The 15,569-nt window shown below is 37.2% G+C and overlaps 1 protein-coding gene across 2 annotated transcripts in view; it reads right to left on the minus strand.

The window, feature by feature from the left end:
* GNA14 (guanine nucleotide binding protein (G protein), alpha 14) overlaps window positions 1–15,040 on the minus strand; it is a 42,499-nt gene extending 27,459 nt beyond the window's left edge. Inside the window, exon 1 of one of the 2 annotated variants that reach the window (XM_009864749.1) lies at window positions 14,861–15,040. In XM_009864749.1, coding sequence (XP_009863051.1) covers window positions 14,861–15,007 — 147 coding nt within the window. In that variant the 5' untranslated portion in view covers window positions 15,008–15,040. Of the gene's footprint in view, window positions 1–14,852 lie in introns of both variants that reach the window. The other variant, XM_009864742.1, reaches the window with a different exon arrangement.
* Window positions 15,041–15,569: the final 529 nt, after the last annotated feature.

Here is a 15,569-nt window from a genome sequence, read left to right on the forward strand (position 1 = left end):
GATTCATCAGGATGTTTTCTGAGTGGAAATAGCATATTTGCAGCACTCACTTAGTAAAGAAGATTATTTTGATGACTTCGGCATCTCTGCCACAGAAGAGAAAACTGCTCGGTGAAGAGTTTACCAAGCATTTGAAAGGTTTAACAGAGATCTCAGAAGGCCAGGACACACAGCTTACTATTGCATACCAGCGCATCTGATATTACAGTTTGCCTCAAGACAAGAGACTAGCACTATCCTGCAGTTACCTTTATCTTCCATGCCACGGACACTGATACATATCTAATCTCTCCAGGTTTATCACTGCTATGCTCCATCTTACTCTCTCCTATGCCCGCATGCCACCCTGTTCCAATATCTTCACATTTTTCTCCCATCGCAAGTTTAGAAAGAGCTCCCTCTAAGCCTTCAGAGATCAATTTCATTCTTTTCTTTCCAATTTCTTGAGAAAACCTTTGCTTACCATGATGTCTGTCTAAGAAAATTTCACAAACGTAGGATGGATTTAGGGCTGCTATTTGTCATGCTGATCACCACTGTCTATTTCTGCATTACATCTTTTGTCTTTATTTAAACTTCCTAGGCATCACCCGTCCTTTTAAATTAGCTTTTTTACAAGGCTCAATATAATAGGATGCTGGTTCATGAACAGCAATGCTGAATGCTAGCACCATTTATTACTCACGTTATCATTAACAACAATCATCAACAGGTGAACTTGTTCTGGACTTTCCAACACACAACAAGAAACTTAATGGCAGGGTACTGCATTGTTTGCAAACATAAATGAATCAATACTGCATAATGGTGCTACCATGAAGCCATTAAAATTAGATTATTCCATGAAAATAATCTGAGAATTCAAAAGCAAAACTATCTCTGTGTGATACCTAAAGCTGCATGCAAGTACTGGCTGAATCCCAGAACCAAGGTTAAGATTTTGTGCTAAAAATGAGGATGTGTCTTTGACATGTCTTAGTCAATTAATAGAGCTAAGAAAGAAATATCTATTCCTGAGCAATACTACATATCAATTACGAGCACTCCTGCGAGATCCTAATTATTCTGCGAAGAAATAAATGTTCTCAAAGAAGAATCAAAGATAAAGGTATGCCACTTTAAATTTACCCAGACTGTCCAGCATCTAGCCTTATGGTCACTGAAAACCAACAGTGCTCAGTATCAAACTCAGATTTATTCTCTGACAAATTTTTGTGTCTCTTTCAGAAGCTGCTGTAATACTCCTGCATGTGTCCTTACAGTCATGTTTAATCAATATACTTCCGTAACAGAATGGACCCCAAAAGGACTCCATGGATGTTCTTTTTCGTGAGACTTCAGCATGAGACTAAACACACTCAACAATCACAAGAGCATCCTTTGCTTCACTGTTTATCAACTAGTTTTTTTCTGATGCTCTGAAATACATTACATAAGCAAACATCCAAACCAAGGAACAGCAACTGGGGATGATAAAGAGATTCTCTTCTAAACCACACTCTTCATCCAAAGTAAAACATGAGTGTCAATACATGAATCAGGCATTCCATGGAAGCTCTATGACAACTACACTGTAAAAATAATTTTCTTGATAAACAAAATACAAGCCAGAACTTCCAGCAATCTGTTCTTCATGAGGAGTTTCATGAGATCTGTAAAACGTCCAAAATGTTCAGCTTAGCATACTGTGTTATCAACCTAAACTTAATTTAGCCTAGGAAAACTACTCCAAATTGTCTGTAGAGAATACAAAGTAAACACCGTCCTGAGATCTTTAATCAAATGTTTGCCTATTATGGTTTGGATTAATTTTCTTTCATATTGTTTTAGATAATACAGGCAAATACCAATGCAGGTAATACAGTATTAAAAAAATAACTCCACAACCAGTAATGAAAACTGAAGTAATGTACAGGTTGAATGTAACAAGAATTCTTAAAGAAAAATATATACTTGTTCAGTGAAGTGTTTCATTTTGCTGAAATTCATATGAGGGTGAAATTAAGTTTGTAGGGATTCTTCCATCGCAAGAAGTATTAGAGAAGTTTCTTATGCTCTTTCAGACAGAACAGACAAAATTTTTTAATATACATACCGTTTATAGAAAAAGATTTCCTGCACTTCAGTATACATAGTAAGTTAGTTTTTTGCAATATCATTCTACTTAAAACCTCTATCTAAAACAAATTTTATGCATAAAGAATGACCACATTTGAATAGATGATATGTTTTTCAACATTTCTGCTCTTTTGCTTCCTTTCACAGTTTCATTCTGCTTGGACAACTAATCAAGTTCACACATGATACAAAACCTAAGAAAGTAATAAACATATAGTATTCCACGGACAGCAACTGAAATTGTCTACAGCACACAAGCAAATAGTATACGTTTCCACATAAACAAAAGAAAATTCAACAATCTGGGAGGTCAAAGGAAGAGACAGAATTCTCCTTCTGGGGAGAAACTATTCAAACAGAACCTGGAACTCAGATTACATAGAGAGCCAAGCATGCATTTCCAGTGTCACACTGAGGTTACAAAGACTCAAGTGACTCATTGTAGTAAAATCAAAAAGCTCAACAACAATAGCAGATAATTGTAACTTCATTTTCAACATGGATGTCACTGCTATATACATTCCAGACTTCTAAAGCAATGGACAATCCTAGATCAGAACAAGTGTCCTTCTATCCTCATCCTCAGCTGCCACCAAGTGTGACATCTAGGGAAGACTACAAGCACATATGGTATTACCCTTCATGTGTATCTTCCAGCATCCAATCGCTTCCAGGTCAGTGAGGCTGAGATCTATATGTGATTTCTATGTATTTAATAACCCTCAAGAGAGTTCCTTTCCATGAACTTGGGTGTGCTTGAGCTCTTGAATCTACATGAGTAGGTTCTCATGCTGCCTGCAGTCCTGCAGCAAGGAATTCCAAAGCTTGACTAAGTTTCTGTGAAGAAACACCCTGTTTTGCTTTCAGTCTTCATTTAGTGCTTTACAGTTCAAGATATTGAAAAAATGAAGACTAGCTCAACCTGTTCTGTCTCTATGCTGCTCCAAGTTTTATAGACCACTATAACCACACCTCACCTCTTTCCCAGTCCTTAGTGACTTGTCTTCATGGTAAATATTTTGTAATTTTGTCCACTTTTTTGCAGGCCTACAGTTTTAAGCAACAGGTGATCAGAACTGCATACAGTAATCAGGGCTTGGGCAAGCAGAGGACTATACAGTGGCGCAGAGATCTGAGTTTCTTTCTTAACTTTCATCACTTTCTTTTTTGACTGATACTGACTGCTGAATTGACATTTTCATGAAAGATGTACTGAGACCCTCCAAAATATCACTCTTGAGCAACAAAAGAGTTTGTCATTTTTTGTGAATTTTGTATTTCTTTTCCTTATATGCACCACTTAACCTCTCGTTACACCGAATTTCATCTGTCATTTTATTTATTAAACTCACATAACTCTTTATTGTCAACCCTCATCTTTACTAACCAAAAGCACATGAGAGCACTCATAAAAAAGCTTTGACAAGGGTGAAAGGCATTCTTTTACTATTCAAGACAACTTGCACCCATGCAAGGAAGACTGCTGCCTAGGACACTAGGCTGACCAAAGTGGCAGAAATGACTGGCCTGCATTCCACTGTATCTGTATTTATTTTAATGTAAACCTCCTAACCAAAGCAGAGGGTAAAGTTTCCCAACTGCCTTTTGTCCATCCAAGCCAGGTACCATGTCACATGGAGACTCAGGGAAAAGCTAGTTTAGCCACTCTGCCTCTTGATTTTTATCCCACACCATGAAGAAGCTTGGAACTAATCCTGACTAAAGAACTGGAGCCATGCCTAATATGTGCCTTCATGAGAAAACTGGAACTATTAAGGGATCAAAGAGAATAAGCACAAGTAACTCAGTCACTCAAAATGTAGAACAGAAAGTAACAGATGACTTTTCAAGATAACACACAAATATGTAACAACATCCACATGCCCAAAGCAGAAGCTTGGCACAGAGCAGAACAAGGAGCCTTTTCCATCCACTCCTACAAGAGTAGCCTATCACTGAAATGCTTTAACAAGAATTGAAGTGAATTTACTATTACAGGGATTCTTATTTCATTTTGAATTGAAGCATAACTTTTACAAAAACAGCCAAGCTGGAATGCAAGAATGTCCTACAGTCTGTATTGCACAGGAAATCAGATCAGATAATCATGGTACCATCTCACTTGTCCATTAAGTTATTCTGTACTGCATCTTTGTGCCAAGTACTTTAAGGGCATATTTGCATGGCATAACAGAAAAATAGCTGTCACCTTTTGAGATACTTTTAAGTAATGTTACCTCTTGAAATGAAGCACAACATATGTTCCATGTAGTTAATCCAATTTGTTCCTGGCAGGAACATAGAGCAGAAACCAGCAGAGCAAGGGAATAACAAGCACACATGTAACAACAAAACAAAAAGGTAACACTCAGGAATTTAACAGAGGACAACTAGGAATAAAACAGTAATTAATCTTTACTTACTTTCAGGATTCCTACTCCTCTTTCTAGTCCAATCTCTGTTGTCTTTAGTTTTCCTACACCTCTATCTTTCCTACACCTCTACCTTTCCCAATTGTTTTTTGATCCTTTATTCCAACCATTTCTTTTTTGCACAAGAATACTTCAAAATTTGCTGTGGTCACAGGGGTCTTCCTTGAAAAATCCTCTAGTTTTTCTACTTTTCTCGACTTGGGGGAAAACAATCTGATCTTTCTACTAATAATTGCATTTTTCTACTACTAAATCAGAAATAGATTTTTACCCTCCATAACTTTCTTTCTGTGACACCCACAGTGTTTCTAGCCCTATATAATTACCTTCTCCTTTCTTCTGCTCATCAGACAATTCTCCCGTTAAGTAGAAGCAAAAGAAACAAATGATAAAGCAAGGAGAGAAGCCTAGAATTTAGGTGAACCTCTTGACACATCTCTTTAAGCCTAATAAATTCAGTGCAAGGCATTCATGGCTTTATAACACACTTAATCATGGGACATATATTTTTGTGCATCACAGCTGTGGAGGTCAGGTCTGCAAAAAACAAAAGGACATCTCTGGTATCTGCTGACAACTTGCTAAAGCTGCAGATCCCCTCTGGGCCTCTTTCTCACTATCTACCTTTCAGACCATCTCTTCTCACATTGCCCCAAGGGCCTCTTCGTCACCCATCTATTACCATCCTGCTAGAGTTCATAGAATCCCAGAGTGGTTAAGGTTGGAAAAGACCTCTAGGGATCAGCTGGAGTTAAGAAAGATTCCTTTTTCTGACTATTGTCTGTTATTCCACTAGCCATTGGCTGCCCATCCCATCTCACTTTTTCCCAGAGACCAGTTTTAGCTCATGGTAACGCACATGGTTTGAACACATAACTCAAGCGCAGAAACACCTCAGCCACTGTTGTGCAAACACAAGTGCTTACAAGAAATTTTTCCACGATAGCTGCCACTTAGCACATGTGGCAGAGGGCATGAAAGATGGTCAGTATTTTCACTGGAATGATGTAGACAAATAAGTACTGTGAGTCCTTCACATGTGGCATCAGTACTCTTTCATTAGTAATTAACACCATTAATGACTTATGTTACTGAAGCTCCTGTCCAGGAGAGTTTTGGCAATCCATGCAGTTTTTAGGCATCTGTTTTGAAATTGTTGGCCATTAGTCATTAGTTCTTACTAATAACAGTTTTTTACACTGTACTCAACTGAACAATCCATGCTATTACTTCTACATTTTTTTTTCAGTTTCCTTGGACACTTATATGAAGATTTCTGTCTTAAAAGAGTACTTGACAATTCCCAAGAACTTTCACAAGATGCTTCAGCCAACACTTTCAGAAACTACTGGAAATTACAAAAATTCTTTAAAGTATTAGACACTTCAGACTTGTCTAGAAAGCTAAGATTAATTTTTTGTTAATGACTAAGAAACAAGAGGAAAAAAGAATAAATACCAGCAGCACAAACACATCCAAAAAATACCAAAGGAACACGAAAGAAACATATTAGCCATAAAGCATGCAACTACTCTATTTTATTGTACTGCTTACCATGCTGTCTCAGCTTCATATAGAAACTCTCAGGTAGATTAATACCAATGTCATTTAGAATAGTGTATCTGCCCTTTTAGATGAACATATGTTCTAAACTGGAGAACAAAATCAAGAGGGATTCAGAGGTACATTAAAAAGCCAGAAAACCAAGTGGAAAAAGAAAAATTCTAGTGCATTTTCTCCAGAATTTCCAGAATAATACTATGTTCAAAGGACTGTATTAGAAAACATCTGACGCAAAGCCAGTTCCTTGAAGCCCATAAACAGCTGCACATATTTTTGCAGCTTTTTACATCCTCATCCTTTTCCTCTTTTAATGACAATTACCTATACACAATTTACTCTGTTGCTCCTTTAAAATTTGTTATACCAGCCAAGAGCAGGGCAAATCAGCCAACTTTTCACCTCAGTTTTTAAGTATCAATCCATAAATACCTCAAAATTGCGATATATATTTTTTAATGTCACACTAATTTAATTAGAAAATATGTGCATAAAATACACTAATTTTTTATTCTAAGAAATAGAACTTTTCACTGTAGAGCAAGAATTGAAAAAATTAACCCAGTATTTCTCCTCTATATCTTGCATCCAAATGCAATCCAACACTGCTGCAGGTTTTCAGTAAAGGAGGTAACAATCAGGTGACAGAAAGAAAGATTGTTCCAGGCTTCCCATCCCTGTGATGAACTTCCAGTCTGTGCACGGTCAGCTTTCCTTCCCCCTGTTGCCCACATACACTCCTCAGGAAAACTAAACTCACAGTAAGTGCTACCACCGCAATCTGATGGAGTAGAGTGAACAACTTTTCACACAGAAATCCATCCGGCCTCAGTTCACTGTGTTCTTGTTGTTCTATGGATGAGCAGACTGGTTTAAACATCAAAAGCCACGGAAATCCCTGTTTTACCCAAGCAATCAGGACCTTTGTAGACTCCACTTGCAGCGTACCTGTTCAGAGTTGTCCATCCCTGGCAAACAGACAGCACTGCCAGCCTCACACCTCTAAATCCATCTCCCAGTGCAACACAGAGATCTGGAAATGGCTTGCCAGAAAAAAACACGGCAGCATGCAAAGAGACATCCACTAGCAGAGTAGCATATTCTGCCCTTCAAAATGCTCTGTATCTTCCCAAGAAAAAGTGTCAGATACACAGGCCTGCTGACCAACGTCAATATGATCATCCTCAGAACCACTTCATATGAAGTAAGAATATAGAAGTTAATTTCATGAAAAGAACAGTAAGCATGACATTTTGATACATGTAAGCAGAATTTCTTTGGGAAAAAAGAAAAAGTAAAAAAGAAAAATGGCACCATGGCATATGCTAGGAAATACACTGACACTAAAAAAACTTCTTCAGTATGGCAAGTTCATTCCAAAGAATAATTCTGTCAGCAGGTTATAAATCAACAAAATACGTCACAGGCTTTAGCACTAATGAAAGAGCAAGCCTAGAGGAGTTTTCTAGTCAATTCTCTTTCCAAAGTGGCTTTTTCATTTTTAACATGGCAGCAGATGCTGATTTAAGTGATTTTGGCGGAGTTGCTACTAATTGGTCTTTTCATCTGCAATTAATTTATTTGTCTTCTTGTTCATTAAAAGATTTAATTGCACCGACACAGAAATTTGCCAATTTTCCTTTTGAAAAATACTCATTAAACTTTCCACTACAAAAATTCTCAGATTCTCCATTGAATGGAGTTACTCACATATTCCAGTAAATAGCTCCATAAAATCCTGTCTTTCTTCCAACAATTATGAGTTTTCAACTGTACACACTCACTCATTTTTATCTTAATAAAAAGCAAAGTATGCAAGGAAGATCCCACAAGAAAACTTCATGAACTGGAAAAAGTTGTCAGCAAAATCAGTCACTCAGACTTTTACACAGAGAACATGACTTTTTAAACAGCCAGTTGTGTGCAGATATCAAAAGCCTCCACCTGTGACACACATTTTCAAGTATCTTCCGTTCAGGACTGATTCAACCTCTGGCTCCTTCAGAGGAGGAGCTAAATCCAAAAATGGAGACTTTTGTTTTGCTTTAAACATTATTTTCTTAGAACTTTTGACAAATCTATTGTTAAGAAACGGTAATGCATAGTTGCTTTCTGATTGAAAGTACTTTTTCCCTCGGTCTCCTTAACCAAGGCATGTAAGAGATGAGCTCTAGTTAATTCTGTTGTGACAACTACAGATGTGAACTTGGGTGATGGAGCCAGAGGTGTAAGCTTCCACCCTGATTCTGACACAGAAGCATCAAGTTCTGATGGAGAAGCTGAGTGAGAAAATTTATTCAGCCACAGCAGCCTTCGTACAGTGACCTTGTTTCAGTCTCTATATCAGAGTTTTGCCACTTTTTATCTCACTAACTATAGCACACAGAGAATAACTGGACTCTTCTCCATCTCTGGCACTATTAGCAGGCTTCTTTACCGAACTTCGCTTGGTTTCAGTTGCTAATAAATAATGCTTTTGCAGCCACAAAGACAGCAATGGAATTATTCAGCTGTTACAAAGGGAGGAGTATGAAGAACAGAAAGGATATTTGGTCTGCAGAACATTAAAGTATGCTCTTAAAAGCTAAAAATTTTAACCACTTGTACATAGGAGGCTCTGGAGCATGTCCAAAGAAGGGCTACAAAGCGGGTGAAGGGATTCAAGAACAAGTCTTACGAGGCACAGCTGAGGGAACTGCGGTTGCTTAGCCTGGAGAAAAGAAGACTGAGGGCAGACCTTTTCGCTCTCTATAGCTACCTGAAAGGAGGTTGTAGTGAGGTGGGGGGTCAGTCTCTTCTCCCATGTGACAATCAATAGGACAAGAGGAAATGGCCTCAAGTTGCTCCAGGGGAGGCTTAGACTGGATATTAGGAAAAACTGCCTCACTGGAAGGGTTGCCAGGTATTGGCACAGGCTGCTCAGGGAAGTGGTGGAGTCACTGTCCTTGGAGGCATTTAAAAGATGTGTAGATGAGGTGCTCAGGGGCACAGTTTAGTAGGACCTGGCATTGCTAGGTTAACATTTCGACTTGATGATCTTATCCAGCCTTCAGCTGAAAGTTCAAAGTACAAAACTAAGCCCAGAGTCTTCACTCATGAGCTCTACATCATTAATTTTTTTTTCCATAACCACTGTCCTTCCTTTTCATTATCAGATCACTTCTTACCTCTATGTATTATCTATGCCAGTAAGATTTATAAAACAGTAAAGTAAGAGGAGAACCAGGCACAATGAAGGACTTCTGTGCAGTCATTCAGAATACACCAAAACCAAACCTGATTACCTAGACGCTCTGTGCTTCTGTACTTGTGTATGTTATGTTAAATGCTGCACTGAAATAGTAGCTGAAAGGTTAGAACATTTTAGATGAAAGGCCATGTGAATAGAAAATGCCTCAATGAATTCCAGAAGATAGATACAATGTTCTGGAAAAAAGTAATCAACTCAGAAGTACCTGATTTTGGTAGTACTGCTACTGGCATACTCTGGCCAAACTTCCATATTTATTAAAATATAGACCCTATTATTGGCCAGAATAACTTATCTTACCAAAAAGCCACTATTCATCAGTATTTATTTTTCTTAAAATAAACAGAATTTCAAATATGTGTGCATGTGCTAGTATTTCAAGAGGAAATATGCTCCTTCTAAAGAAGGAATCACAGCTACCTTGAAGATCAGGAAACCTAAGAAGTTAAAAATCACTGCCATCACAAACGCAACTTAGTTTAAATAAGATAGCCCAAACTTTCTTAAAAATCCAATACATACACAGCCTTTCTCCCATCTTTCACTTCTCTGCCACAAACCTTAAATGCATACACTTATTTTATTTTTTAGTCCTTTCTGCTCTTCTGCTTCAGTTACCTTTTTTTACATATTTTTCCCTGAAACTTCCAAAAGACAGTTATAATTAGTTGAAAGAATTTGAAAGATTAGCTCTGTTTCTGATAAGCTAAACCATCTCCCCCAAAAGGAAGTTAGAAATATATAGAATTTAAGATTTCACCAACAGAAAGAAAACAATCCCAGAAGAATGCAAACCTACAAAACAAAGAAAAGCCTCCACCTTGAAGTAAATAACAGGAAGATGACAGAAAACTTGGAACGAATTTGTGAGTACATTAGAAGGAAAACTGTTAGATTTCTAGTAGTTGTGAGACTTTAAAGGGTAAAATACCTAAAGATTTCTGACCAATAGCCAATTATTTTGAAGGACAAGCGAACACAGTAATTTCACTGGAAAACAGGGAAGTGGGTAGTTGGAGCTTGCATGCTAAGAAAAAACCAAAGGCATGCCAATACTGCTTTTGCACCTAGCTCTGTCTAGAAACTATTTAGGAAGGAAGTCTGTCAGCATCCCATGCTTCTGAATTTACCAAAGAAGAGGAAGAAAGAAAAAGCAACTCTAAATCAAGCCTGTCACATTTACTAAAATTTACTGGAGTAATGCAAACAACTTCTCTAGTATTGGCAGTGATAAGTAAATTATATAGATCCCTGTAGTCATCCTCATCAACAACATGGCATGGTAGGGAAACTCAGATGTTTTTAAAGTAAAAGGAAGTCCTGGTTCATATATCTTCACAGACCTGTGCAGCACTCCCATAGTTCTCTTAATAATTATTAGTAACTACTATTATTGTCTATAAACACACACTTTTACCATGACATGCCAGAATAAGAACTCATACCATTCAAGGCAGTGGTATCATTGGAAACAGTCCCATTAGGGGTCTGCCAATCTTTAAACATAATAAGGCATTCTTATGATTGTGACCATAAAACCAAATCAAAACAAACCCAAAACAAACCAAAACAAGCAAACAAAATCTCACTATACAACCTCAGTGAGTCCCACATATTCTAACGCACACATACCCAACTGAGCACATTCACATCGTATGGGAGGCAGGGAAAGTCGTCACCTATGCCCTTCCAGGGAGGAAGAATCATAGAATCACAGAATGGCCTACGCTGGAAGGGACCTTAGAGATCATCTAGTCCAACCTCCCTGTCATGGGCAGCAACGCCACCTCTCAGCTACACCAGGCAACACATGGGGACCGAGCAGGACCAAGCTGAAGGGATGATGTTGTGTGCCCAAGTGTCTAAGCATATGCTCCTACATGCTCATGCATGGGCAGCTAAATCACACTGTAACTGAATAAACACCAGTTCTTCCCATAGGTACTTTGAAAGAAGCCTCTCCTCTGTCTATTCTTCACTTCCTCTTCAACTGGTTTACTTGGAGAAGCTTCCTCCTTTCTCTATTTTCAAATGTCTAGCATGAAGCCAAGAATTTTGACTTTTTTAACATCGACGTCTTTGTAGAATTCAACTGCAACCAGACAGAAGGTCCAAAGACATATATAATTATTCTGGTCACGTAAGTCTCATTTCCTTGGAAAATCAAATTGTTTAGGAGTGCCAAGACGCAGGTTTTGCACATGGGCCGATAATTAAACATATTTGTTATGAAAAAGCATACAATATGTTTTGGAATGTTTTGAGTTAGTGTCTCTAAAACATAAAATGATAAAACCACGCCTGGACTATCTACAAGTTCTGGCCCTTTTTCACCGAAATTAATGGTAGCACAATGCAAATCAGTTACCAAAGTACTGCATTGTTACTTTTAAATTTGATTGTAATAACAAAAAGTATTTTTAAAAGCATAATGTGATGTTAACACCATCAGATTAGTCTTAAAATAAACCTGCTATGAAAAGTCATTTCTCTGTTAAAGTTAAAATGAAGAGAAGAGAATTGTGTTAGGTCATTTTCAACATCTTCAGAAGCAAATATGCAAGGAAATGAACGAAGATATACTCTTCAGTGTGTTTTCCATTTGTCCCACCTACATGGCTTCCCTGAGTAATTTTCAAACCTCATCTTACTGTATTTGTCTTTTCAGATTCTCCTTTTCTGACATAAGTTAATTACCTGTTCCGTAAAATTTAGTTGACATTTTAGTTCTTCTACTGTTCAGAAAAATACTAGTTTTGCTGACACGCACTCATGCCAGGGCAACTTTGTAAGACAGAAGGGCACCAGCTTACTACTTAATGAGAGCAAGAAATATTTTGGAGATGCAACATGATGACCTTTTTCTGAAATGTTTTTGTAAACAGTATTCTGTTTTTCTCCTTAGGAAAAAAAGTAATTGTTCATACTGCTACAAAGATCAGTTGTTAGTTGTAAACATAGGCACTGTCATCTTACCAGGGTATTTTGAAAAACAAACACACAAGCCTACAACAATAGGACTGAATTCTCTGATCCTCATTCTGAGCAGGTCACTCTCAGTGAGTTAAGTGAGAATGAGACAGCATCCTAAAGAACACCCAGACTGAAATTAATATAAAAATTGCCTGTTTGGTTAAAGTAAAAGCATGACTATACAGATGAGTTCTTCATCCAAGCAAGTTCCAACCAATATAAAACAAAAACCCCTTCCCTTCCCATCTCAATGCAGCATCTATAGTCAGACCATTTACTTAAATACTTGCAGCTGACAACAGCAGTAAGAAACTTCTTCAAAGACCTACTATAAAATTTGCTTTTATTTTCAAACATTAAGTGGACTAAGAGGCCTTTTTAGACATTCTGTCTACATATGAGTTATGGATTTTCAAATACATCACACTTAAAGGGAACGCTCGGTGCATAACAATCTAGTCTCCACTACAAAAACATAAAGTGAAGATATTCAGTAACTAGAGAATTCCTGAGTCGATAGAGGAGAAAACCTGACCTGGTCAAAGCACAAATTGGATAGAAGAAAAACAAACAAAAAACAATAGAAGGGTGAGAGGAAAACATTTTTTTTTTTCAGAGAAAAGGCAACATGCCATGGAGAAGATGGACATTCTGAAATGTGGAAGAACACACTTGATGATTTCTGTACGGTCACTGGACACACCTTCCAGAAGAAGACAAATCGCAACTGCTCTGTTTATCACTGATGTCAACTGGTTTTCATTACAGGCTTAAGATCATTTAATGAAAGGCAATTACAACATTCATAGTACTTTGCCATATATTCATCACTTAAATGAAAGATTAAAATGCATTTGTCTCCTGAAAAGTACCTGGAGTGACGTGTGGTTATTTTCATGTTTTCTCTAAAGAGTTTCTCTGTGTGCAAGTAAAAATGACTTTGCTTTCTAAATGCCACTAAAGCTGAGCTCATCAAACCGTGATCACTCAACACTTTGTTACCTTTAATAAAGAAGCACAAGACCAAATTGTGCCTCTCTTCAACAACTGTAAAATTGCATTATAATCTTCCGAATCTGAAGACGCTGGCAGCACAGCCATCATCAAGAACACAATTTAGCTAGAATACTGCATTACGGGAATGTATCCAGCTCAGCTCCCAGATCCCAGAATGCGAAAAACTTTGCTGTTTATTAAGCCTTTGTATTTTGGTGTTCATGGGAAGAAAATAAATAAATAAAGACATACATACATACATAAAAACCCACCACCGAAAACTCAGTAAGAGGCAGTACAAATATATTTCATCAAATAGATTCCAATTATCGTAATTTTCCATCAAAATACACACATCTGAATTAGGATGGAGTATACCCACAATCACATTTGCTGTTTCTGTAACTGCCACCTTCTTAAGGATTTAAAGGCCTTTTAAAAACAGTATTTGTCTTAAAGAGGAAAGAATTACCCTGACACCTTAGCTCTCTCATGTGCAAAATTTACTTTTGCTGACACCATCTACTCTATAGTGATTAAAAAAAATAATTTTAATTTTCCAGTCCTTTATTTTAAACATCTTCTATTCCTCTTCTCTATAACTCTAAGGAGAATAAATAACACAAACCAACTTAAATAACAAAAAATCCGATTGTAATTTTCTTTTTTTAGTGTTCATACACAATCACATTTCCTGAACGAAAAGTAGACTATCAACTGCATTTTCTTCATATAGTAGGTCAGTTAATAAACCCATAAATTCTACAAATTATTTCTCCCTTGATACTTCCTACACAATCTTCCCTAGCTTAACATTAAATTTTTGCCAACTGGAAATCCCACTTGATTAAAACAAGTATCACCTGATAATTTGCCTGCATATTCTTCAAGACACTTGAGTAACTGATGCAATTGGATGGATGCAAAGGATACAACTGATTTAACTGAAGCAGAATTAATTTTTAATAGTTCTAGAATCATAAGCACTGAAATAAAAAATGTAATTGTATAGCATATATTGAAACTAAAAAACGGTCAGAGAAGACATTCCAAACTTTCAAGTTATTTCATTATATAAAGGTTGCTACCAAGTTCATAGAAGGGCCCTAACCCATGTGTTTCAAAGCATACCACCATCAAGCAGATCTGATGTTTTCCTACAGTAGACCCAAAATTTCTCATTCTGGAGCTCTATTGACAAACCAGACTTTGCTGGCATATTACTGTCACGCACAGTCTAACTATGTAACTTGAACTTAAAAAACCCCTTTTTAAAAAAAAAATTTGGGGTACTTATTACCAGCTTGCAACTTTGAACATTATCCCTCCGTAGCCATCTCCATCCCACCTCCGCTCACCCAGCCCCTCTTTCTACTAGAAACACCCCGTTCCTCTGTAGAATCAGACAGTGGGGTACCAAACTCCCCACAGATATATGGAATCTGCCTCAAATAAGGTTATGACTCAAATTATTTATGTACAAACTGAAACTTCATGGGCTGAAACTAGAATGCTCTTTGTACTGACTTACCTCATTCTCTTTAGATGTGTACTGTATCTTGAGAGTATCCATGGCTCTGATCATTGCTTGCATGGCAGTAAATATGTTTTGGTAAACCAGTTTTCTGAAGCCTTTCCTGTCTTCTTCTGTGTAGCCTGATCCATGAATAATCCTCATCTGTTTAATGAAAGTACTCTTGCCACTTTCACCTGTGCCTGGGAGACATGGAAAGAGGAGAGACATAAAAAGTGTTGTATTTGCAAATCCTGGCAATTGAGAGTATTTGTAAATACACACATAAAGATATGCCCCTTATATGATCATGTATAAAAGTCACCATCAACTGTAGTATCATTTCTGAACTTTCCATTCTCCTCAGTGCATATTGTTTTATTCAAAATATTTGCATTGCTGGTTTTGGAAGGTTTTGTGTGGGGTGTTCTTTTTGGAAAAGGACATATATATATGTGTATATAAAGTATCTTATCATAATACATCCTACAATGTTTAATCTAAGCATTTAGTAGGTAGAAGTCAGAAGCAAGATACGTGAGTACAAAAGAAACAGTTTGTTTGTGTACAGATAAATGCCTCAATCCAGAGAACTCTGTACTAAGTTTACGTAGTTTTTACACCTGGACCTTAATGTCTGAACAAACTCTGAACTTAAGGAAGAATTTTATCATTAGACCACATTACACAGTTTCACATTTCTACCAATGCTTACACGAATACTGAT

This window comes from Apaloderma vittatum, unplaced genomic scaffold (assembly GCF_000703405.1).
Source record: "Apaloderma vittatum isolate BGI_N311 unplaced genomic scaffold, ASM70340v1 scaffold1750, whole genome shotgun sequence".
In the NCBI taxonomy this organism is placed as follows: domain Eukaryota; kingdom Metazoa; phylum Chordata; class Aves; order Trogoniformes; family Trogonidae; genus Apaloderma; species Apaloderma vittatum.